The 27,654-nt window shown below is 39.6% G+C and overlaps 1 protein-coding gene across 1 annotated transcript; it reads left to right on the plus strand.

Annotated features, from left to right (window-relative positions):
• The first annotated feature begins 17,233 nt into the window (after positions 1-17,233).
• LOC132871980 (succinate receptor 1-like) lies at positions 17,234-25,855 on the plus strand. Its single transcript, XM_060906632.1, has 2 exons — positions 17,234-17,254; positions 24,923-25,855. Exons 1-2 carry the CDS (start codon positions 17,234-17,236, stop codon positions 25,853-25,855), a joined length of 954 nt encoding a protein of 317 aa, XP_060762615.1.
• The last annotated feature ends 1,799 nt before the right edge of the window (positions 25,856-27,654 follow it).

Genomic DNA, 27,654 nt, shown 5'->3' on the forward strand with positions numbered 1-27,654 from the left:
CTTATTATTTTTCTTCCCCATTTATTTTATGTAATTTTATTTTCTATTGCTTACTGTTTTGCTTTTAGTTCTGTAAAGCACATTGAACTGCCACTGTGTATGAAATGTGCTATATAAATAAACTTGCCTTGCCTTGCCCACACTGCCAAAACTACTACCAAATGGTTTGCTGACCATGATATTACTGTGTTTGATTGGCCAGCCAACTTGCCTGACCTGAACCCCATAGAGAATCTATGGGGTATTGTCAAGAGGAAGATGAGAAACACCCGACCCAAAAATACAGATATGCTGAAGGCCACTATCAAAGCAACCTGGGCTTCAATAACACCTCAGCAGTGCCACAGACTGATCACCTCCATGCCACACCGCATTGATACAGTAATTCATGATAAAGGAGCCCCAACCAAGTACTGAGTGTATAAATGAATATACTTTTCAGAAGTTGGACATTTCTGTATTGTAAATCCTTTTTTTGATTGATCTTAGGGAATATTCTAATAATTTGAGATACTGGATTTCTGATTTTCATGAGCTATAAGCCATAATCATCAAAATTAAAGGATTTATTCTACTCTATTCTATTTTACTATTTCAGCTAGAAATAGTATTTCTGTTTAAAATGACCAAGAAGGCATTAATTTCTTCTGTGACCTTCTGTCTCAGCTAGACACAGTATCTTTTGTTTAAAAATTCCAGTACTGTCGTAATGACATATTGCTCGAGACGTAATATTGATATCTTTTTGAACATTCTGTCTGAACATTGCTATCATCTTTTGTTTAAAAATTCCTTTACTGTCGTAAGGACATATTGGTCTGTGTTATAGAGATTAAGTTGTGCGTAATCTGCTGATATGAAATGTGTAAGAACTTTATGCTTCACTCACACACACACATACATATTGATGTAATTAAGATGTGACCTGCTCAGACCAAGGTTTCACTACAGTCTCTCTCTCTGAAGCAGGCATTCTTTTCTCCGTCAACATTGAGCAGAACTACTGATAAAGTGTTCACAGACTGACCCAGTCACAGATATCAACATACTCACACACACGCACACACACACCTTCGCTCACACACACACATAGACACAGATATCAACATACACAGCTGCAGTGATGTCACTCCTCACACAGATACACACACAGACATATAAAAGTCTCTGTAGATTTTTCATCTTTGGCGAATCTGTGATTAAAAGACGGTGAAGCTGGATTCTGAGTCCCTGTCTTTTTCCATGAATCGCCCCAGAATTCTGGGTGGCACGAGAGAACTGGTCTGCGAGAGTGTAATCGCTCCGACTGGGGGGCAAGAGGTGAAGAGATGGTTGATCTCTGACCTAACATTCACTTTACATGTAATGAATATAGAATATATGAAAATTTACCTTTTTGAATTAAATTATGAAAAAAGGAACTTTTTCATGGTATTCTAATTTTTTGAGATGCACTAGTGTGTGTGTGTATGTATATATATATATATATATTAGTGCTGTCAAAAATGTCGCGTTATTAATGCGTTAACTTGACTCAATTTTAACAGCGATTTTTTTTTATCGCGAGATTAATGCTCTGTGACATGATGTAGGTTTTTCAGAAGCTTTTGAAACTGCCAGGAACTTGGAACAGAGACTTTGCTTAGAAAACCGATAGCAGCTAGACTGTAATGCCCCGCACAGCCAGAGTCCTCTGCCTGCCCCCCCAAAGAACCAGCGCGGGCAGGGCGCGCTAGTAGAGATGGGATTTATGGCTCTTTGATGGGATCCGCATCTTTGTGATCCATTCTTTGAATAGAGCCGTTCAAAAGACTGGCTCATTTGGTTCTTTTTAAATATTTATTCAGTTTTAAGAAGACAGCATCTAAAGAAGCCAGATCCCTCTGAACTGTAAACTCAATGCTATCCCAGAAATCCTTCCTGTAATATGCAAATTTGGCCGCCTCTGATTGGACAGCGCGACGCATCAACAGGCAGAAAGTGTAAAAGTACAAAATGTGTTAAGTGAGCTGAAACAGTAAAGATCAGATTCAATGCAATATTTATCAACAAACAACTTAAACTTAATATAATAGTGTACTTTATATTATAATCAAGCATGTCAAGCCTACCGTCACTGTGTAACCTGTCTCTCTGATTAAAGTTGTAGACTAACTCAAACAGTAGATCATTTCACTCATGGTTCTCTTGCTAGCCCCGCGCCGGTGCTCGGCTTAGGTTTCACTTTGCAGTGGCTGTGTCAAGACGTATTATGCTTTGCAATAAAAAAAAAAAAACATTGGTACAAAGCAAGTCCATTCACTTTTTTATGCTGATAAGAGAATTACAATGTTTTTTTTATATGACAAAAATGTGCGATTAAATTGCGATTAATCGCGAGTTAACTATGACTGTCGCGACATTAATCGCGATTAAATATTTTAATCGCTTGACAGCACTAATATATATATATATATATATATATATATATATATATATATATATATATATATATAACGTTGGTCAGTAAAATGAATGAAGATCTTTTTTTGTACTTTTGTCAGTTCAATAAAGGTTTATGTGAATTAACATAATCCTAGGTTTTTTGTTTTTATTGCATTTTGGAAAATTTCCCAACTTTTCTGGAAATGGGGTTAGTACTTTTGTAGCTGTTGTAGCTGTTGTTGTGGCCTCTCCACTGCTCCACTGCAGCTGGTGTTCAACTCTGGTGACCATATTTAGAACCTAATCAAATAGCACAATGTTCTCATCAACTGCCTGACAAACTATGATCTCCTGATCTGAGCACTCCTCCATTCTGGTGGCGCAGCATTTCCTGCCACGTGTCAGTTTTCTTTATGGAACTTTATTAATATGCATGATTTGTTATTACTGTACTAAAACCACAGTGCTAATAAGCTATTCTTAGTAATTTTAATTGTGGAACTCTGAATTTGCATTTGAACATTAAGAATGTCTCAAAGATATCTATAATATTATTACTGGTTATACTTTTAATAGTATACTATTTTATGTTCAATACTACTAATTATTTCTTGTGCTAACCTTACTTTTCATGAGAGAAATATAATCACAGATTACATTTACACTGAAGATATTTACACATAGGTCTTTACGAGTAAAAACTCCAGGTCCACATATCCACAATTCAATTTTGACTAGTACACACACACAAATCAATTATTAATTGTAGTAGCAGTCAAAAAGTATTTGCCCCTTCATGATTTCTTCTATTTCTGCATATTTTTCACTATTACTTTTTTCAGATCTTCAAACAAAATGTAATATAAAAATAAAGCAACCAAATAAACACAAAATGCAGTATTTCAAAGATCATTTTATTTTTTGAAATAAACTTATCCAACACTAACTGGCCCTGTGTGAAGACATATTTGCCCACTTACTTATGCAGTATGGTGGTGCAGTGGTTAGCACTGTCACATCACAGTAAGAAGGTTCTGGGTTCAAACCTCATGGCCAATGAGGGGCCTTTCTGTGTGGCGTTTGCATGTTCTGTCTGTGTGAGTTTCCTCCGGGTGCTCCAGTTCCCCCACAGTCAAAAGACATGCAGTTAGGCTCAATGGCTACTCTAAGGCTACATCCACACGGCAACGAGATTTTTTTTTTTTAAATATCGCGTCCACATGGGCAACGGATCAGTAAAATATCAGGTACATATGGCAATGCAACGCTTGCTGAAAACGATGCAATACACATGCCACACCTCTACGTGCGCTGTAAGACGGTCCCATCGGAGACACCAGAACAATAGAAGAAGTAGACGCATGCGCATAAACCCCTTCTTCTGTAGCATCAGCCACATAAAGTTTTGATTATTAATCAGTAGCGTAAAACGAAAGACGCAGAAAGAGGAATGAATGGGGGTAGATGGAAGCCGGTATGCCAACATTCTGATATCCTCCAGAATTCTTTAATGGTCCAGAATAAATTGAATGCTACACGTTGATGGAATACTTTGTTCTTCTACGCCCCTTTTGAGGAATGTATTGTCGGACTTAAACCAACATCTGAAGAGGTGAGATCGCTCCTTTTTTTTCCCCTATTTTTGCTGGCGGGGTTGTTTTTGTTTTTGGAAAGCAGTGAAAATATTTTGTAAGCGCGTTTCATGAACCAAGTTATAGGATTTGTTGACAACTCGCATCGAGTTCGTTACACTTCTACCCGGCATGAAGCACTGACAGTCATGTGGTTGTGACATCATCGTAAACAAATCCGTTGTACTCATCCAGACGACTTCGCAATGGCGCCGTTGCCAGATTTTTCCACTCTGGAACCCGTTCTCAAAAGATTTCATTTTGGGGCACCCAAAACGCCAGTGCCGTGTGGACGCCAGGCCGAAACGATAAACAATTTTATCAGATTCACCTGAATCCGTTGCCGTGTGGACAGGGCCTAAATTGTCCAGAGGGATGGGCTCTACCAAGTTTAAATATTCTAGACACATCAATGATGGGCTGTTAAAATGTCATCAGTGGTGGCCTTATAGCCCTTGCTGGCTATGGGGTAAAGACGTTATGCAATTAACCAAATTTAAATGATAATTGTATGTAAATAATCCACCAAGGCTTGATTATAGATAGTTTTCACATGACGTCACAGAGTTGGGGATTCCCTGGTGGCGGCCATCTTGGAGGGCAAGCTTACCGTACGGGTCACTGAGCACACATTGTAGCGCGCGAGTTACATTCATTTATATATTATTTACATTTATTTAAAGCTAGCAATGGTGCAAACTTGTTGTATTCACGGCTGTCGTAATAGGTCAGATGATGAAGTCAAGAGGAGCTTTTATGGAATTCCCACTGTACGGGAGCACAAAGGCGAGCAAACAAAGAAACTCAAAGGAGAAATCTATGGCTTGCGAGAATCAACCGCAAGGATTATCAGCCTTCCAAACACAGCAAAGTCTGCTCCGATCATTTTATAAGTGGTAAGTTGTTTAAATAAACAATCAATTGTGTTTAAGTTTGTTTTTGGAAACCAAAACATCATGTGAACAATCTCTGGAGAATGCCTAACTGGAACCGCTGAGTGTACGTTTACATTGTAATGTACACTTAATATCGCTCATTTGTCACGTTTCTATTTGAAACTTGTCACTTCACTCACGCAAGGGTCATTTTTGAAAAACATTTTAGGTCTATTCTGTAGTCCTGAGCGGTGTGCAGGACTGCGCAAATGTGCGCAGCTTCCCGATTTAAACTGTTTTTTTCTCATCCTTATACTTCCTGTTTCATGGACTGTAATGGATTTGCTTATTTAGTAATTTTAATACAGAATTTACTTTGAAATTATAATCAGACACTCCAACGCCCCCCCTAAAAAAAAAAAATCGGATCTGCGCAATTCAGGCAGCATCCACCAAAAGGCGAGCTGTGAAATATATAAAGTTGTATATATCAGACAGCCTTTAAAGTTTGATGAAGTCAGTTTCAGGCTTTGGAGCAGGCTTTGGCAGTTTCAGGCTTTGGCAGCCCTGCATAGTCACTTGAAAATGCATCTTTGTCCACTTCGTAGGGGTCAACTCCCCCAATCAAGGCCAGTTTGGCTGCATACTGTGAGATGTGTATCTATATACTTCTGTTTGCTTGATTTTGCCAACATTGATCTTTATTTTAGAAAGCGGACTATATAACTTCATAAATTCGTCCGAGATAATGTAGCCGGTAATGGCGATGGTCCGTTTTGTTTGCCCTCCAAGATGGCAGCTGGGGGGCGTTCCCCGGAATGCCGTGACGTCAGTGAAAACTATCTATTGCCAGCCATGTTAAATCTAACCATTATGGAAAAAGAACATTTCTGGAGTTGTGAATTAAGCAAAAGCATCTCAACAAGCAGGACACTATAATGCAATCAAAAGAAATTCCAGAGAAGATGGCTTAGAAAGTTACTGAAATATGTCAGTGTGGATGAGTTACAGAGTCATTTCTAAGGCTCTGGGACTCTAGCAAACCACAGCCATTATCCATACATGTCAACCTTTAGTTACCCATGTACAAAATCTGTACTTTTCCCTTACATACACCCATGAGCACTTATACACGAGAAAAAAATTACAATATATAATCCAAAGCACAGATTGTTTTATTCCACATTATACACTCCTATTGTAATAGGCACATTTATCACACTGCATCAAGTTAAAGGGATCAAATAAGCATGTACTGAATAAAAATACATTTTAGATCCCAGACAAAACAACTGAATTAAAAAAGGAGTATATGTACAGTCAAGTAAACAATTAGAGAATGACTGAACTATAAACTTAATTATTTAATATACATTGTATCAGTAATACCAGAATTATTGATGTAAATTTTGCAAATAAAATGTATTAATATTAAATAGTTCATAAAAATTACACAAAGTTCTATTTGACAAGTGTTGACATCACCTACAATATTACATTCCACCAAAGAAAATTACTTGAAATATAACAGCAGTACTAAGTAGGTATGTTAATTAAAATAGTAGGTTACATGTAAAAAATTATATATATTCATGTCAAACAGTAAATGAACGTTAGTAAAAGTTCCATTTGAGAAAAAAAGTGTTGACACCACAAGCAGTGTTAGCTCCAACTAAAGATGACTGAACCACATCAAGTATATTATGTAAACAAGGATAAGTGAAAATATTAATAAATTATGATGTTAAATTGAAAATCTTCCTAGTAATTTATAACAAGAATTTAAATCATTCCTTTTTGGAGTGTTCTTTGTTGCACAAAGATGTTGCAGATTTGGCACTAGCTATAATATCACTGCTTGGGTAGCAGTTGTAGCACTCCTCATCACAGTTCATTTTAATTTGCAGATATGCAGTTAATGTGTCTGCAGCCATATTTTTTCTGTACTCTGTATGAATTTTCCTAACCAATGAAAAAGCCCTCTCACTATCTGCATTGCTATGTGGGAGGCACAGCAAAGCAGTAAAAAGTTGTTTCAGCATTGGAAACCTGGCAACACCCAGAGCAGTTTTTACATCGAAGACCTTTCCCCAATATACATCTATTATCTTCTTGGTCAATAAAAGAAAATCAGAGCATGGCAAACATGTATGTAGATGGTGTTAAATTGCTTCCATCCCCTACTACACATTTTAGAGACAGGTTATCAACGGTCGTTACCACCATTACTCTTCATTCAATACTTTTCCAGTTTACTGACGACTGATGGTAGTAATGAGTGTTGGTCATCTGCGTCTAAATATAATGTCTATCAGCAATTAAAATGTTTAGGGACGCGAAACCAGAAATGGCCGGGTAACTACATTTGCCATTGTATAAACGGCGACTCCCAGTATTGCCTCCTTAAATTATCATGATAATGGAGGAAGCTTTCCTGATGCAAACAGTAAAAACTAAAAAAAAAACCCAAATAAATAAATAAACACACAAATACCTGTGCAGTCTTTGAATCGGTAAACTTTTTTTCGCTAGCTGCGAAAAATGGTCTACCACAGTCGGGGGGATGTTGTGTTCCATGAGAAATTGGCAGAACATAACTTTTGCAGCCATCACAGAAGTCTGGGCAGTCCAAGCCGATGTACTTTAAACCACATGCAACTATAAAACCACATAAATCGAAAATAGTTCCGATTCATTGGGCATGCATGTTTGAAAAAATAAATGGTGGATGCTAAGAAAATTCTCAGAGTAACGGAAAAAATATCTGATACAAAACATAATTTTCCCGTATGAAAATCAGTGTACGCCGTATTAGCCAAAAAATTGCATTTTCCCATACAAAATACGGGGAAACTATATAACTTGACATGTATGCATTATCTGTAAATGGAGAAAACATGGAATGTGGTGATCCATCCATCCATCCATCCATTATCTGTAGCCGCTTATCCTGTTCTACAGGGTCGCAGGCAAGCTGGAGCCTATCCCAGCTGACTATGGGCGAGAGGTGGGGTACACCCTGGGCAAGTTGCCAGGTTATCGCAGGGCTGACACAGAGACAAACAACCATTCACACTCACATTCACACCTATGGTCAATTTAGAGCCACCAATTAACCTAACCTGCATGTCTTTGGACTGTGGGGGAAACTGGAGCACCCGGAGGAAACCCACGCAAACACGGGGAGAACATGCAAACTCCACACAGAGAGGCCCTCACCAGCCACTGGGCTCAAACCCAGGACCTTTTTGTTGTGAGGCGACAGTGCTAACCACTACACCACTGTGCCGCCCAGAATGTGGTGAATCTTCCAGAAGTTGCAGACCTAAAAAATTCCTCCAATAGTTCATTGACAATGCATCCAGTAAGTCAAGTTTATTTGTATAGCGCTTTTTACAACAGACATTCTCACAAAGCAGCTTTACAGAAAATTAAAGACTTTAAACATGAGCTAATTTTATCCCCAATTTATCCCCAATGAGCAAGCTTGTGGCGATGGTGGCAAGGAAAAACTCCCTCAGATGAAATGAGGAAGCAACCTCGAGAGGAACCAGGCTCAAAAGGGAACCCGTCCTCATTTGGGTAATAACAGATAGGATGATTATAAATAACTCACTTCTATAACTGTGTCCTATATAGTCACAAAGTATAACTGTGAAACCAGGAAAATCATTGTAGTTTTAACATGAAGCCTATTTTGTTGAAGTTATAAACTGTTCATTGATGGAAACTTGAGTGCAAAACTGTTCATGACAACTGCAGTCCTAAAGTTAGCAAGTGAACTGTAGTCCTCAGACATAAATCTATTACTCAAGTGTCCAGAGCCATTTTCCAAGTGCGACTTTCTACTGTCCATATAGGGCCATCCTCCACAGGAGTGATGAGATGAGACTCCAGCCAGACATAGGGCATCAGGATGGATCAGGCAAGTTTGAGGAGCAGAAGAGGTCAGCATCACTGGTGTCTCAGGATCAACATGTAACTCAGAGAGGGACAGACAGATGGAAGAGATGGAGGGAAGAGAAAGAGAGACAAAACACAGGTTGGTAGGTATGCCCAATGTCACCTAAAGAGTAAGAACAGGATACATTTCGCACTGAGTGGCAGCATCCATACATCCCAGTTTACCAAAACACTATGCTTGAGGATCCTCTAGATCTACTCCTTTACCTAATAAAAACTATTAACAAAAAGCTTGACGAAACAATTATGTTTTCAGCTTAGACTTAAACACTGAAACTGTGTCTGAGTCCCGAACACTACTTGGAAGGCTATTCCATAACTGTGGAGCTTTGTAAGAAAAGGCTGTACCCCCTGATGTAGCCTTCACGATATGAGGTACCAGCAGATAGCCTGCACCTTTTGATCCAAGTAGGCATGGTGGGTCATAAAGGACCAGAAGTTTGCTCAGTTACTGTGGTGCAAGACCATTCAGTGCTTTAAAGGTCAATAGTAATATTTTATAATCAATACAAATTTGATTGAGGGCCAATACAGTATGGGTAAGATAGGGGTGATGTGATCATATCTTCTAGTAAGGACTCTTGCTGCTGCATTTTTAACTAACTGGAGCTTGTTTATGCACTTATTGGAACATCCAGACAGTAAGGCATGACAATAATCCAACCTAGAGGTAACAAAAGCATGAACTGGTTTTTCTGCGTCATGTAGTGACATTAAATTTCTTATCTTAGCAATATTTCTGAGATGAAAGAAAGCTATCCAGGTAATGTTATTGATATGAGTTTCAAACAAAAGACTGGATTCAATAATCACACCGAGGTCTTTTACTGCTGCACGTGAAGAAACAGAAAGGCCATCCAGAGTTACTGTGTAATCAGAAAACCTACTTCTAGCTGCATGTGGTCCAAGCACAAGTACTTCTGTCTTGTCAGAGTTAAGCAGAAGGAAGTTAATAAGCATCCAGTGTCTAATGTCCTTTATACATTCCTCAATTCTATTAAGCTGGTGTCTCTCATCTGGTTTTGCAGAAACATACAACTGTGTCTCATCAACATAACCATGGAAACTAATACCATAATTATGAATAATGTCACCCAGAGGTAACAAATATGAAGAAAAAAGCAGTGGGCCTAAGACAGAACCTTGTGGAACACCAGACTTTACCTCGGTATGTCTAGAAAAATCACCATTTACATCAAGAAACTGATAGTAATCAGTTAAATAAGACCTGAGCCAGGAGAGGGCTGTTCCCTTAACTCCCACAACATTTTCAAGTCTGTCCAGGAGAATGTAATGATCAATGTTGTCAAAGGCTGCATGAAGGTCAAGCAATACAAGCAGGGAGACACAGCCCTGATCAGATGCCAACAGTAGGTTGTTTACTACTTTAACCAGTGTTGTCTCTGTGCTATGATGAGGTCTACAGTGGTGCTTGAAAGTTTGTGAACCCTTTAGAATTTTCTATATTTCTGCATAAATATGACCTAAAACATCATCAGATTTTCACACAAATCCTAAAAGTAGATAAAGTGAACCCAGTTAAACAAATGAGACAAAAATATTATACTTGGTCATTTATTTTTTGAAGAAAATGATCCAATATTACATATCTGTGAGTGGCAAAAGTATGTGAACCTCTAGGATTAGCAGTTAATTTGAAGGTGAAATTAGAGTCAGATGTTTTCAGTCAACTGGATGACAATCAGGTGTGAGTGGGCACCCTGTTTTATTTAAAGAACAGGGATCTATCGAAGTCTGATCTTCACAACACATGTTTATGGAAGTGTATCATGACACGAACAAAGGAGATTTCTGAGAACCTCAGAAAAAGCGTTGTTGATGCTCATCAGGGTGGAAAAGGTTACAAAACCATCTCTAAAGAGTTTGGACTCCACCAATCCACAGTCAGACAGATTGTGTACAAATGGAGGAAATTCAAGACCATTGTTACCCTCCCCAGGAGTGGTCGACCAACAAAGATCACTCCAAGAACAAGGCGTGTAATAGTCGGCAAGGTCACAAAGGACCCCAGGGTAACTTCTAAGCAACTGAAGGCCTCTCTCACATTAGCTAATGTTAATGTTCATGAGTCCACCATCAGGAGAACACTGAACAACAATGGGGTGCATGGCAGGATTGCAAAGAGAAAGCCACTGCTCTCCAAAAAGAACATTGCTGCTCATCTGCAGTTTGCTAAAGATCACATGGACAAGCCAGAAGGCTATTAGAAAAATGTTTTGTGGACAGATGAGCCCAAAATAGAATTTTTTGGTTTGAATGAGAAGCTTTATGTTTGGAGACAGGAAAACACTGCATTCCAGCATAAGAACCTTATCCCATCTGTGAAACATGGTGGTGATAGTATCATGGTTTGGGCCTGTTTTGCTGCATCTGGGCCAGGACGGCTTGCCATCATTGATGGAACAATGAATTCTGAATTATACCAGCGAATTCTAAAGGAAAATGCCAGGACATCTGTCCATGAACTGAATCTCAAGAGAAGGTGGGTCATGCAGCAAGACAACAATCCTAAGCACACAAGTTGTTCTAGCAAAGAATGGTTAAAGAAGAATAAGATTAATGTTTTGGAATGGCCAAGTCAAAGTCCTGACCTTAATCCAATTGAAATGTTGTGGAAGGACCTGAAGCGAGCAGTTCATGTGAGGAAACCCACCAACATCCCAGAGTTGAAGCTGTTCTGTACGGAGGAATGGGCTAAAATTCCTCCAAGCCGGTGTGCAGGACTGATCAACAGTTACCGGAAATGTTTAGTTGCAGTTATTGCTGCACAAGGGGGTCACACCAGATACTGAAAGCTAAGGTTCACATACTTTTGCCACTCACAGATATGTAATATTGGATCATTTTCCTCAATAAATAAATGACCAAGTATAATATTTTTGTCTCATTTGTTGAACTGGGTTCTCTTTATCTACTTTTAGGACTTGTGTGAAAATCTGATTATGTTTTAGGTCATATTCATGCAGAAGTTTAGAAAATTCTAAAGGGTTCACAAACTTTCAAGCACCACTGTAGATAGGAGAAGCTCTGAACATTCTTGAGCGTGGACCCACTGATACTCAAAGAGGTTTGGATGGCTGACCAGGAGCAGGTTGGTAAAGGACCTCCGTCTTCTTCACATTTACAGAGAGGCCGAGGCTCTCATACACGTGTGTGAAAGCACCCAGAATGGCTTGGAGTTGACTTTCTGATGTGGCGCAAACGCAATTATCATCTGCGTACTGTCCTCGATAAGTGAGGTTATAGCAGTCTTAGTTCTTGCCTTCAGCCTTCGAAGATTAAACAGCCCCCCATCCATTCTATAGATGACCTCTACACCGTCAGGCAGTCTGTCTTGTATTAGATGGAAAATGGTGGATATGAAGATGGAGAAAAGAGTAGGTGCGATTATGCAGCCTTGTTTTATGCCAGTTCGTACTTCGAAGGCCTCACTGTCGCCTCGGCTGCCGAGAACTCTGGCAGACATGCCATCATGAAGGAGTCTAAGGATAGTGATGAACTTCTCAGGGCAGCCGTATTTAGCCAGAATTCGCCACAGAGCTACTCGATTGATGGAGTCAAATGCCTTTGTCAGATATATAAAGGCCATATAAAGTGGTTGACGCTGCTCCCAACATTTCTCTTGCAACTGCCAGGCAGTGAAGATCATGTCTGTTGTTCCTCTGTAAGGACGGAATCCACATTGAGACTCTGGTAGAAAGCCTTCAGCATGCGGGACTAGACGATTGGCGAGGATTCTGGCGATGATCCTGGCGATGATCTTTCCAGCAATAGCAAGGAGGGAAATGCCATGATAGTTCCCACAGTCGGATTTATCTCCTTTCTTGAAAATCTTAAAGGATATGGGACATGAAACATAAATGCACGCTATATCAGTTTCTTTCCATTAAAAATATGAATTAATTGCATCACCAAATACAAAATCATCTATTAAATTCAGCAAAATCATTATATTCGTGATGATTATATGGCATTTCTGCTCGACTTCCGATATGCATTTTCTACAACCGGAAGAGCCGCTGTCACGTGATCATACATTACAAAAACTTTCAGGCACAGCACAAGCGGGTAGATGAATGGAGAAGTGGATGACAAGAAAATTGTCTTTATAGTCTTTAAAGTACATTGGACATCATGGTGTATTGTGCTGCTTATGGTTGCAATAATTCCAATGGGAAATGCCCTGGAGTAAGTTTTTTTGCATTCCCCAAGGACCCGAAGCTGAGAAAAGTGTGGGCTCACCTGCGCATGCGCAGTAGTGATGTGTCGGTCGCGAACGATCCGGTTCAAAGAGCCGGCTCTTTGAAGTGAACGACGGGAGCCGGCTCTTCGGTGGGAGCCGAGTTGGGGAGCCAAATTAGAGAGGTGCCTCAGAGAGAGAGAGACTTTCACAAAAAAAAGTTGCTGTCCGATTGCGTCTTTGTGTTGTCTATTACCATTCAAAGGAAAAAAAGTAGCATGGTGTACGCCTACTTTTTTTGGTTGGGGGGGGGTTGATGTCATTCACAGCTGCGAAAATACGAAAATTGGTGTAATGCTTAAAGCTGTGGAGCGCAGGGGAGAGGAGTCTAATATTTTATTTAATATTTTATTTAATAAAATATTTTGTTGCATATTGTTCTGTGTTTGTTAAAATAACTTCCAACTTTGCTTCATAGTTTCTTAGGCCTGATTTATACTTCATAATTTATTTTGTGGCATTTTGTTCAAAGTCGAGTGTGAAATAAAGCCATAAAGGATAAACAGTTGATGTCTTCTGTGTATTTTATATTGGTAATATAACACAGTTTTGCATTATGTTTGTGAGAAAATAATTTATTAATTGGTAAGCAAGTTTTATTTCTATAGCTAGAACATTGTTACACTGCTATACTTTACAAAGCTTTACAATGGCTACAAAAACTAAAAAATAAAATGGAAAACATCCTATTGAATAAAATATAAATAATGTAATTAATTAACTAGTTAATTGCAGCAATTAAATCAAAAATAAAATCTCAGGAGCCGTTTGGGAGCCGAAAGAGCCGGCTCCTTATAGTAAGAAGAGCCAAAAGAGCTGGCTCCCGAAAAAGAGCCGAAATTCCCATCACTAATGCGCAGTAGGCTTCGCGCATGCGCAGTAGGCTTGGCAGGACAAATCCAAGAGGTAGGATAACTTTACAGAACACCTGTTGAAAAAACTTTGCACCTACTGTTTCCCACAAACTGTGTTCGGACCATTTCACTGAGGATTCTTTCAACATTAATACTCAGGTACTGAGCGATATTAATTGCCAAGCCAAATTTAAGAGGCTACTTAAAGATGGAGCCATTCCCAACGTCCCAATTCAGGAACAAGACGGCAGAGTGAAACCCGAAGTGCTACGGCCACCACGAGGTGCATTCGCTAAGCGTCTGAAAGCCGAGGTAAGGATTAGTATTATAAATTTTGGGTGTATCAATTATTGATTATCATAATTCTGACTCGTTTCGCCATTTTGAATGTTTTCATCTCGGACTCTGGAAGCATTGTATCTCAATCAATCTCGAAAAATATCAGCAAAAAAAAAAAAAACTAGCTTGCAACGGACTTTAGCTAGATCTATGATGAACTTTCAATGTATGATACAAAAATAATACTTCTTTCAACAGATCATTAGCCTTTGAGCAGAATTGTTTTTAACTTACCAGGAAGTGTTATCGAGCTGACCGCTTTCAGTTTCATGGGGACTGAATGAACTCTCACTCTCAGAATCATCTGACCCGTCAGAGTAAATACAAGATCCATGTTCATGTGAATTTCCAGCTATCGGTTCGAATTGATAGGGTCTAACTTCACATCTCTGTGAAACATCGGGAATATCACTGTCGATGGTGTCCATTTCGGTAACCTGTTTACATTAGATTCCCAAGCGCTGGCTCCTTGGAAAGTTTTTGTTACGTCACGGGTCACGTGACCACCTAGCTCATTAACGAATCCTTGTTTTACGCTGATGTATAAAAAAACTTGAATAATGTGATTTTCACATTTTTGACGCCCTGCAGTGATTTAGATGGCATTTCTTATGTCCTTTATACATAATTATGCCCAGAAAAAAATCCATGTCCCACATCCTTTAACTATGTCCACATCCTGAAGGTCTGATGTTATTTCCTCCATCTGCCAAATAAGAAGAATGAGTTGGTGAAGACGCTGAGCAAGTTCATCGCCTCCATGCTTAAAAATCTCTGCAGGTATGCCATCAACACCCGGGGCCTTGCCATTTTTCATTTGACTGATCGATGATTTTGTCTCACCCAGACTGGGTTCTGCCCCTAGCTCAGCATTCATTGGCGACTGTGGAATCTTATCAAAGATGGATTCGTCCACTGAGGGGTCGCGGTTCAGAAGATCCTGGAAGTAATGTTTCCAGCACTGATTGATGCTCTCTGTATCTTTCAAAAGGCTTCCGTCTTTGTCTTTAATTGGCGTCTCTGTTAGGGTTTTGCTGGGATTCGAACCTGGTTCGTTGGTGTGATAATCCAGCAAACCCCCACTAGGATGGCTCAAATGCAGAGGCGTGAGGCAGAAGTAGAAAAAAGTATCAAAAGGTTTATTTACAATATATACACAAAAAAAATCCAAAAAGTAATAATCCAAAAACGCTCAGAAGATATAAGGGAAAAAATAAAAAATCCAAAAGTACAAAACAAAAGCCAAAAAAACAGAAAAGAAAAGGCAAAAATACCAAAGCTCAGAAGATCCAAAAACACAGTAACTACTAGGTCCAAAAGAAAAGCAAAGTGCAAAACAAAGAACACGGTACAGAGGAAACTGGAGATAAACATAACAGCACAAAGACTCCGTGACAAGAGGACTGAACTAAAGGGGTATAAATACACAAACTAAATTGAACACAGGTGAAAATAATCAGGACTAAACAGGCAATTAACACAAACACAAAACACAGGAACAGTGGCGGCCTCTAGAGGCCAAAACAAACATGACACGAAAAGGAAATAACAGCGGCCTCTAGAGGCCAAAACAGTCCTAGTCCTAACAGTCTCATCACATGTGCTAGGTCCAAAAATGGTTCTGGTAGCACTGAAAAAGCCACGAGTATCCCCTCTGTCGGCAAGATCTTGAAGCTGCTTTGCCTTGGCGGCCCACCACTGATCATTCATACAGTGAATCCGCCTTTGGACCTCAGCCCATATGTTCTGATAGGCAATGCATTTAGCTTCATTAGTAGGATCATTTTGCCAGGTGCAAAAGGCCTTCCTCTTCCTGGATATAAGTTCTTCAATGGCATGATCGTTTTCGTCAAACCAGTCCTGATGTTTCCTAGTTCTGTAGCCAATAAAGGCTTCACTGCTTGACAGAATGGCTCCTTTCAAACCCTCCCAGTATTCCTCAACACTATCGCCATGGACGGACGAGAGAGACTGGTTTAGAGCAAGCTGCAGTTTTTCACGCATCACAGGGTCTTTTAACCTTTCAACATCCAGTCGCCTTTTCAGTTGTTTTGCTGTATGCCGTCTCCTTTGGTGAAGCTTTAGAGCGACGATTGAGCATACAAGTTGGTGGTCAGTCCAGCATTCGTCTGCACTAATGATTGATTTGGTGATTTTGACATCTTTCAGGTCGCGTGCTCGAACAATGACATAGTCAATCAGATGCCAGTGCATGGATCTTGGGTGTTGCCAAGTAGTTTTGAATTTGTTCTTTTGGCGGAACAGGGTGTTGGTGATTACAAGCTGGTGTTCCGTGCACAGCGTAAGCAAGAGAACTTCATTAGAGTTGCATTTCCCCACTCCTTCTTTGCCAATTATCCCTTTCCATAGTTCGTATTCTCTTCCAACCCTTGCATTGAAGTCACCAAGAATAATGATCTTGTCATCTTTATGAGTGCTTGCTAAGATGTTATCAAGTGTTGAGTAGAAGGTTTCCTTCATCTCCTCCTCAGCATCAAGGGTTGGAGCATATGCACAGATGACAGTAGCATATTGATTTCTATCAAGAGAGAGATACATTGCCATGATACGCTCATTAACGCCATGAGGGAGAGAGGTAAGATGCTGAGTCAATTCACTCCTGATTGCAAATCCGACACCGTGCATTCATGGCTGGCCTTCCGGTCTGCCTTGTCAGTAGAAGGTGTACCCTCCCCCGTGCTCAGTCAGCTGTCCAGCTCCGGCTCTCCGAGTTTCTTGAAGGTCAGCAATGTCAACCTGGAAACGCTTCAGTTCGAGGGAGACTAAGGTGGTTCTTCTTTCAGGGCGATCAGTGTGTTGATTATCCAGGAGCGTTCGTACATTCCAAGTTGCAAAGTGTAATCTATAAGTATTTCGACCGCTAGGATGGTGATCCTGCTGGATGCGGTATTCCAGCCAGGAGTAGGTGGAACAGGCTATTTTTAGGGCACCTTTTCTAGCCCCCTCCCCATCGTGGGGTGAGCAGAGCAGATCCTAAAAAGGGCTGCTCAGTCGCAGAGAATGCTGCCGGGACACTCTTCTGTTCCTAAATCCAAGAGTGAGATGACTGAATCAGAACTCTGCCACCTATCATGCCAGTTTGAAACTAGGGACTTCCAGATCTCACTAATCCTGTCCCCGTCGCCTCTCGTTGATTGCCGAAGGACTTGTGCGGGCTTGCAAAGTGATCCTTTAATAGATGCCTTGTGCGTGAAATCTTTTAATGTGGGAGTACTGGTGCACAGCAGTAAACACACAGTACCTATGCAGGAAGTGGTCCAAATCCAATGGCAGGGAAAAACCCCGATGATCGGGGATCCAGTTTCTGCGGCACTACCACCAGCATGGTGGGATTTTTTTTCGGGGTTTACTCCCCTAGAGCTGCTGAGTTCTGCAAGAAAACAAACAAACAAACAAACAAACAAACAAACAAACAAACAAACAACCCCCCCCCCCAAAAAAAAAAAAAAACAGGGGCAGCATGTGGAGCCACTGCAGATGGCCTTCGGCATGGAAGAGGCTGGTTGGTGTGGCCCCTTGCTGATGTCGAGTTGGCCATTGTGTTACGCATCCCATGCCGCTGGATATGGGGGGACCAATCTGGGACGCCAAGTTGACAACGGCCAGCCAGAGAGGTACTACCCCCCAGGGATCCTTGCCCCCTGATCTGATCTGATGCAGTTATATTGTTAACTACATGGTTACTTAAATTGTCTGACCTTAAATTAGTAGTTTGAATTTTTTGTTGGATATTTTCAATTTTGTCATTGAAGAAATTCATGAAGTTGTTGCTACTACATATTGCAGGCATGCATGTGTCTGTAGTGGTCTTTTTCCTATTTAATTTTACTACAGTATTAAATAGGAATCTAGGATTATTTTTGTTATCCTCTATTAGGGTGGAGAGATACATTGATCTAGCAGCACTAAGGCTACATCCACACGACAACGGCAACAAGATGTTATTTAAAAATATATCGCGTCCAAAAGGGCAACGATCAGTAAAATATCAGGTCCATATGGCAACGCAACGCTTGCTGAAAATGATGCAATACACATGCCACACCTCTAGGGGCGCTGTAAGACGGTCCCTTCGGAGACACCAGAACAATAGAAGAAGTAAGGACGCATGCGCATAAACTATTATGCGCGAGACTTCATATTAGCCACAAAGTCAGGAAAATCTGTTCGTAAAATTACATTATAATGACCAAATACAATGAAAAGTATTTTTCCAGTCTCACCTGTGAAAGGTAATCCCATGTGATCTCGTTTGGACAGCAAACCTGTTGGTACAGTTAAACGCAGCTAATCTTTATTCTCCGCTTTGACCTATCCAATATGGCGGCGAGGATGACGTATGATTCTACGCGGAAGGCGGCATCTTTAATGGTCCGGAATAAATTGAATGCTACACGTTGATGGATTAATTTGTTGTTTCTCACCTGTGAAAGGTAATCCCATGTGATCTCGTTTGGACGGTAAACCTGTTGGTACAGTTAAACGCAGCACATGAATCTTTATTCTCCGCTTTGACCTATCCAATATGGCGGCGAGGATGACGTATGATTCTACGCGGAAGGCAGCGTCTTTAATGGTCCGGAATAAATTGAATGCTACAAGTTGATGGATTAATTTGCTCTTCTACACCCTTTTTGAGGAATGTATTGTAGGACTTAAACCAACATCTGAAGAGGTGAGATCGCTCCTTTTTTTCCCTATTTTTGCTGGCGGGATTGACTCTGCCCTAAGGGCAGAGTCTCTCTCTCTCTCTCTCTCTCTCTCTCTCTCTCTCTCTCTCTCTCTCACTTTGCACCATTACACAATAAAAATTCACAGTGAAAATATTTTGTAAGCGCGTTTCATGAACCAAGTTATAGGATTTGTTGACAACTCGCATTGAGTTCGTTACACTTCTACCCGGCATGAAGCACTCACAGTCATGTGGTTGTGACATCATCATAAACAAATCCGTTCTACTCATCCAGACGACTTCACAACGGCAACGTTGCCAGATCTTTCCACTCTGGAACCCGTTCTCAAAAAGATTGCGTTTTGGGCACCCAAAACGCCGGTGCCGTGTGGACGCCAGGCCTAAACGATAAGCAATTGTATCGGAGTCACCTGAATCCGTTGCCGTGTGGACAGGGCCTAAGGCTTTTCTATACTTCTGGAAGCTCTCCTTCCATGCTAATTTGAACACTACCAATTTTGTTTGATGCCATTTATGTTCTAATTTTTGAGTGCTCTGTTTTAAAATGTAAGTGTAATTATTATACCAGGGTGCTAATTATTTCTCTCAAATAATGTTTTCTTTTAAGTGGAGCTACATTATCTAATGTATAGTGGAGCACTGACTCAAAGCATTCAGTTGCCTGATCAAGTTCCGTGGGGGCAAACGGTGATCCAATCAAAGTTGATAACTCTGGGAGACTATTCATAAAACTCTGTGCAGTAGTTGACGTGAATGTACATTTAATACAGTAGCATGGTGAGGTGCATATATTATCCCCTTTGGACACAAGGAAAAATGCTATGGAACTTCATGCTATGGAACTTCATGTGTACAATTGTACCCATTATGTCCGAAGGGGTTATTGCTCAGACATATTTTGAATAAGATGAGATAATGATCTGATGTAACTTCAGACTGTGGAAGTGTTCTGTATTTAACCCAAATTTTAGTATTAGATCAAGAGTATGACCACCATTATGGGTAGGTCCTACGACATTCTGATTAACCTCTACTGAATCTAAAATGGACACGAATGTTGTTTTCAGAGGATTATCAATAAAGGTTATCAAAGTGAATATTAAAATCTCTGACAACTAAAGCTTTGTCTAAGGAAATAACCAGGTCTGAGATGAAATTCGCAAATTCAGAAAGAAACTCAGAATATGGCCCCGGGGGCCTGTAAATAATAAGTAACGGAATTGACCGGGTAGACTTATTTTTCGAGGCTACATACAGTACATTATATTAGTATTAAGAACTTCAAACGTATTGAATTTATAACCAGGTTTTTGTGTTACGCCTAGATAATCATTATAAATAACCATGACGCCGCCTCCTTTGCGAGTTAGACAAGGCTGGTGTATATAACTGTATCCAGGAGGACTAGCTTTGTTTAATGATATATATTCATTTGGTTAAATCCATGTTTCTATTAAACACAGTACATTAAACTCCTGATCAGTGATAAGTTCATTAACAACTTGCACTTTAGATGTAGAGATCTAATATTTAAGAGTCCTACCTTTAGATCAATGGTGCTGGCAGTGGCTGTACAGTCAGTATGATCTAATTTTATATTAATTAGGTTACTAGAATAAACTCTCTGAGTATTTCTACTTTTTTGTTTAGCTCAGGGAACAGATACAGTCTTGATATAGTGGAATCTGAGTGACGACTCTGTGCAGCTAGCAGACAGTTGGTTTAGCCTGTTTGTCTGCTCCCTGGCCTTTGCTCTGGATTGTCATAAATTAACTAGGCCTGTTCTGAGACTATGAACTATGCTGCAAGAAATGAGAGCAGCACCTTCCCAAGTAAGATGGATACCATCCTGCCCTAACAGTCCAGCAGTGCTCTCAAAATTAGTCCAATTATCTATAAAGCCCACACTGTTTTCAGAGCACCACCTGGACAACCAGCAGTTCAGCGGCCATAACCTGCTGTACATTGCCATGCTGCATTGTGATGGGGTCAGAGTATACTACAGCATCGGACATCACCTTCACTAATTTAAACACCTCTACAAAGTTACTCTTAGTAACCTCAGACTGATGAAGGCATATATCGTTAACTCCTATCTGGATAACTATCTTTGAGAACCTGTGCTTGCCTCGGACCCTAAGATTACCTGCTATGTCCGGCACCCTGGCTCCCAGTATACACCTGACTAAAGCTGCTGGTGCATCTAAAAGTCTAGCTAATTTCACATGCCAAAAGATAGTGTCTCCTATAACCAGAGCTCTTTCAGATTTCTCAGCAGGTGCATCACTGAGGAGAGCAAACCTGTTTGACACGTTAAACAGAGGAATGGTGCTCCTGCGGGCGAGCCTCAGTGGTAGCTTTGGCTCTATGATTATGCTGCCGAGTCATCACCCATTTGCTCTGCTGTGAGGACTCTAATGCCAGAGCTGGGGGATTATTAACTCCACCTAGGGCATCCAGACTTTCCCCTGCAGAAACTACCCTGCTCTCATTCCCACTAACCCTCTCTAAAGTCAGGATGCGCACCTCTAAGGCTGCAATCTTCTCCATCAGAGAATTAACTAATCTGCACTTATCACAAATAAAGTTATCACTAGTGACAGAGGAAGAATGACTAAACATCCTGCACTCAGCACACTGAACAAGCTGAAGGTGTGCCATGATGAAAGGATTTATGTACCTTGATCAAAGATGTGTTGATATTAAAGTAGATCCGATGCGGATGGCCTCTGCTTGTGGTCTTTGCACAGGAAGAAAAAAAAACCCTTCTAGTCTTGGTGTTCTCTGAAAAAAAAATCACAAGTAAGTCACAAAAGAACCCAGACAAACACTGAAGGAACTGCAAGCATTATTTCAGATAAGGTAAGTGCTCATGATTCCACCAATAGAAAGTTTAGAGACTGAGGAAAAATGGTATTGATGGGAGAGTTGCAAAGCCAAACCCATTGCTAACCAACAGGAACATCGTGCCTCATTTCACATTTGCCAAAAAACTCCTTGATGGTCCTCAAGTCTTTTGAGAATATGTTCAGTCGACAAATGGAACTTGGAGCTTGTCAGGTGAAAGGCTAACACAACATTCAGCAATAAGACCATTATACCAACAGTCATGCATGCTGTTGGTTATGTGATGGTATGTGGATGATCTGCTGCTTTAGGACCTGGTCGACTTGCCATAATTGATCGAACGAAGAATTCTGTTCTCAGCCAGAAAATCCTGAAGCAGAATATTTGGTTATCAATTGGTGATCTGAATCAAATGAGGAATTGGGTTTTGCAGCAAGACAATGACTCAAAACACAAGAGCAAGTCATCTAAATGATACAAAAGAAACAAAATTAAGATTAGTCAAATTCCTGATTTGAAGGCCTTTAAGATAGTGTGGCAGGATCTTAAATGAGTAGTCCATGCTCAAATGCCCAGTGTGGCTAAGTTAAAGCAATAATGCAGAGAAAAGTGGGCCTCAGTTCCTCCACACCAATGTGAAAGATGAATCACTAGTTATTGGAAGTATTTGGTTGTAATCATTGCTGCTAAAGGTGGCACATACAGTATATTTTAGATATAGGTGAAATAGGGGGTGATGCGTATTGCATAACATTTTTCTTTCAACAAATGATCATTTAAAAACTATAGTGTTTCCTCATATTCTCTATTTTGATATAGTAGTTTTGTTTGAGGATCAGAAACATCTAAATGTGATAATTTAGTTGCATTATGGATATGAGGAAATAGAAGTATAACTAGTCAAATGTGAACTTGAGATTTTTTTTTTGTGAATAATGAATTGTGCAATCTGATATTGACATTATGGCCAGTAAAACCTTGGCTATGAGGAATAGTCATAGAGATATTTTATGTAAAATTAGGTTTGCTATATGAGTGTGGTGGTAAACTGTAAGAGTTGGAAAATGGCACCAGGGTCTGATGTCCTAAAGGTGCCAGGTGAATGATCTATCTGGCAATGCTGGCTTCATAATTTTGAAACAATAGTACAGCTGAGATCAAGGCTAAATGTACAAGACACTCGCAAAAACTCCATCAAATAATGTTGAGTCAACAAAACTTATCACATCTCCATCTGCATCTTTACAAATGTCACAGATTTGACAATACGTCAGTGAACAGGAATGAAAGACAGACACAGGCAGACAAAGAAAGAAGAAAAGCAACAAAGTGATCATTGCATCAGATTGCATCAGTGTGTAATTGCATCAGATCTCTGGTTTGAAAAATACAAAATAAATACAGTGTACACTTTATACTTAATGATGATGTACTACAAATGGGCGGTGCTGTGATTTTTGGAATAAAGAACCCTGAAAAGCTGACTTCACACTCCCAAAGCCAACAGATCAAAGAGCACAATGGTAAGAATGTTTCAAATATACTATACTTATTTTGAGAAAGATAATGTGTATATGTGTGAAGTACCAGTAATGCCAAAGGTTATTTCATAGTCATGAGATTTTTTTTCTTCATTTTTTTTTAATGTAGGGTAAAATATATATTTATAATAATATTTGGGAAGACAAATGCAAACTGTGGTTAAACAAATTCCTTAGTACTTACAGTAATAAATTAATTTTCTTAAACAGTTCTGTATTATAAATTGCTGTTTTGTTTATCTACCTAATGCATTAGTTTGATTTTATATAAATCTACTATCAGAAAGTTTTAACAGTTCTGGTGATACCTCAAGGATTCTTTCAGGGGATAATTAAGGGTTCTTATCTTAAACAAAACGGTTCTGCTTGAAGTCCTTTCTGATAGGGAAACACTCTGTTGTAGAGTTCAGTAAAGAACATTTAAGGATGCACCCAGAGAGATGACTCTAGATTTCTTAAGATTTCTTAATTTTCTAGGAGCATAGCCACAGGTAAATTATGTTTTATGTATCAGATTATTGATAAAGTATCTAAGTACTTGCAAATTAAGTAACCAAATCTATTTATTTGGTATTTTAAGCGATATTAAGGAAAGTGGTATTGTCTTTTTTAAAAACAAATCTGAAAAACAAAACAATTACACATAAAAAACAAAAAGTGGATTTGCAGAATTAAAAAAATGAAACTGAAATATCACATTTAAACAAGCATTCAGATTCTTTATATCCTGTACAGTCTATAACATGAAATAAGGCAAAAGTAAAAGGCATATTCATTTGGCCTTTTTTTCAGTGATATTAAACCTGATCTTTTAAACATTTTCTTTATAAAGAAGCATAACCGACAGAAGCCTAATAGGTTTTATGCTAAGAAAATTTTTATGTTTTACATAAAGCTCATCATTATTATCATGATAAATCCCCTATGTAAAATGAACTCTTGCATGTGTATAATCTCTGTGTACAACCCACAGAGAATTTTGGCTCTATTTTCATGGCCATGCCACGCAAAAACAAAGTTGTATATTTTTTTAATATCTTTGTGAGCATTGCTGCAGATGTTATCATGCCGCAAAGGGGTTGGATTTCAATTAATACATTACTAAGAGGTGTCCCTTTGGTGAAATTACCACAAATTTGTGTGTGTGTGTGTGTGTGTGTGTTGGGCACACACACACACAAACACACACAATATATAACAATATATATTTTATACGATTATAATCGTGGTGTATTTTGTTAGTATTTTGATGACAGTCTATTTTTATTGAAGGACACAACCTCTTTCACACAGATTAGCACAGTGTCTTAATCCATGACAACAAAAATAGCATCAGAGCTCAAGGGTGAAAATATTGGCCCCAAAACAATAAACAACGCACTAGCATCAACCAGCAAATTATGCTTGCATCAGCATGAAAATAGAGCCTGTTATGTGCAGTAATTATAAGTGCAATAATCTTTATGGCTGCAGGACAACTGTTCCAGTTACATCACTCCACTATTACAGAGATTTTACCTCTCGCCACTGTATGGTCTGGAATTTGCCATTGGCTTAATTGGAAACCTAGTGGTGGTCCTAGGATACGTCTTTTGCCTCCCTGCTTGGAAGTCTACAAACGTGTACCTGTTTAACCTGTCTGTGTCTGACCTCATCTTCCTGTGCACATTACCTGAGCTGTCCTACAACTACGCTTACAACCAGAATAAATTCAATTCTGCACTATGTGTGATTAATCGCTACATCCTCTTTGTGAACTTGTACTCCAGCATCCTTTTCATGATGTGGGTAAGTGTGGACCGGTACTTGTTGCTATGTCACCCACAGCGTGAACACATCCTGTTGACTCTCAAGGCTGCAGTGTATATCACCATCTTGAACTGGATCTGGGTGAATGCTCAAATTGCTCCCCTCATCGTCTTCATTATCCAGGACTTGGACCAAAATGGCTGGACAGTGTGTCGTGATTTTGCGAGCCTGGGAGATGCCAAAGGTCTTCTGATCTACAGTGTAGTGCTCACCATAACTGGATATGTGATGCCTTTGGTGGCTTTGTTTATATCATCACAACGGATGGTTTCTGTACTCACAAAAAGAGAGGAGGTGCTTGGAACATCGTTCCAAAGGCCAGTAAGAATTGTAAGGATCGCAGCAATCTTATTTCTGGTATCCTACACACCCGTCCATATAATGAGGAATATGCGTGTCGCATCACGACTCCCTAAACTAAAATTTTCACAGTGTAGCATGGACTATATTAATGCAGTTTACACAGTGACACGGCCAATTATATTTGCTAACAGTGCCATCAACCCTGTATTTTACTTTCTTATGACAGACAGCTTTAAAGAAGCACTGCAGGAAAAGTGGGGGCAGCTTAAAAGGATACTAATGACTAAATCATAAGCATGTTTGACCTGTCAAGCAAAGACAGCGCTGATAACAATTAACTTTAACTTTCAAATCTCACTGTGGTGTACATTTATACACAGAGTTGACAGATTAAAGCTAACATACACTGTCTTAGTAAATTGCCTAGAACAGTTTGAGCATGCCTTTGTATAGATTTTACTGTAGAATTGTAATGGACAGATAAGCAGCATTCATACAAATGCTATTTAGTCCGTTGGGGTTTTAATTATGGTGGTAGCAAACAGTGTCTAAGACATCACTCCAAAATCTTCCGTAGATGTTCAGTTGAGCTTAGATGTCTGTGAAAACCTTAGAATATGGTTTACTTCAGTATACTCAGTGAACTCTTGTGCTTTGTGGATGGGGCAAGGTCATCCTTGAAGAGACCACTCCCAGGAGATTATAAATATTTAATCATAGGATCAGGGGAATCAATTGGACACACATTGATAAATTTTATATCCCATTATTTATTTTGAGAGAAAGGTTACACTGCAAAAAATGATATCTTAGCAAGTGAAAATATCTTGAAAATAGTTTAAATGATCTAGCATTTCTTTTTAGAAGAAAACAAGACACCAATTTTGAGATTATTAAACCTAGTTCTAGATTGCAACCAACTTATTCTAAGATGTCTTACCAAGTGTAATTATCTTACTGCACTGGCAGATTATTTCACTTGATTATAGTCTAAATGTTCTCAAATTTATTGTTTTTCCTTATATTAGGATGGCTAGTTTTTGCAGTGTGTGTCAGAGCATGTTTCTAGTAAAAAATTTGAAACATCTGTGAACCTGTTAATAATTCCAGAGTTACATGCCTATTGTTTCATTTGCTGGGTGGAAAAAAAACAGGATGCTATCTCAAAATAAGTTTGTGTTCCAATGTTTAAAGGGTTTAGGCAGGTCTGAAATGATCATTTCAACATTTTATTTTTTGGTACTTGCTATCTATCTATCTATCTATCTATCTATCTATCTATCTAATTTATTTACTTAAATCTCATTCTCATCTCATTATCTCTAGCTGCTTTATCCTTCTACAGGGTCGCAGGCAAGCTGGAGCCTATCCCAGCTGACTACGGGCGAAAGGTGGGGTACACCCTGGACAAGTCGCCAGGTCATCACAGGGCTGACACATAGACACAGACAACCATTCACACTCACATTCACACCTACGGTCAATTTAGAGTCACCAGTTAACCTAACCTGCATGTCTTTGGACTGTGGGGGAAACCGGAGCACCCGGAGGAAACCCACGCGGACACGGGGAGAACATGCAAACTCCACACAGAAAGGCCCTTGCCGGCCCCGGGGCTCGAACCCAGGACCTTCTTGCTGTGAGGCGACAGCGCTAACCACTACACCACCGTGCCGCCCTTTACTTAAATCAGTTCTTTAAATAATTTTAACTTGTATAATGATAATACTGAGACAGTGAAATACACTCACTAGCCACTTTAATGACCAGGGAATGTTCATCAGTCCAGTTTAAATGAACCCATGCCTCAGGATTCAATTAGTGTTATGAGGTTTTTTAGATGCTTTTCTCCACACCATATTTGTAAAGTGTTCATTTAAGTTATGACAGTCATCAACTTGAACCAGTCTGGCCTTTCTCCTCTGATCTTTGTCATCACTAAGGTGTTTTCCAGAACAGCTCCTCATTAAATGTTTGTGTGTGTGTGTGTGTGTGTGTGTCAGGGCTTTACATTAGCAGCCGCCCACCCGCCAAATGCGGGTAAAATTCGGCTTTGGCGGGTAATAACTTTAGTCCCACTAGCCACTTTGGAG

The sequence above is a fragment of the Neoarius graeffei genome, chromosome 23 (genome assembly GCF_027579695.1).
Source record: "Neoarius graeffei isolate fNeoGra1 chromosome 23, fNeoGra1.pri, whole genome shotgun sequence".
Lineage (NCBI taxonomy): Eukaryota > Metazoa > Chordata > Actinopteri > Siluriformes > Ariidae > Neoarius > Neoarius graeffei.

Excerpts from the sequence above, each read along its gene's own strand:
- LOC132871980 (XM_060906632.1), top strand. The coding sequence starts at position 17,234 with ATGGTGATCCTGCTGGATGCG. Across the intron at positions 17,255-24,922 it reads TGGTGATCCTGCTGGATGCG|GACAACTGTTCCAGTTACAT; the intron begins GTATTCCAGCCA and ends TTATGGCTGCAG.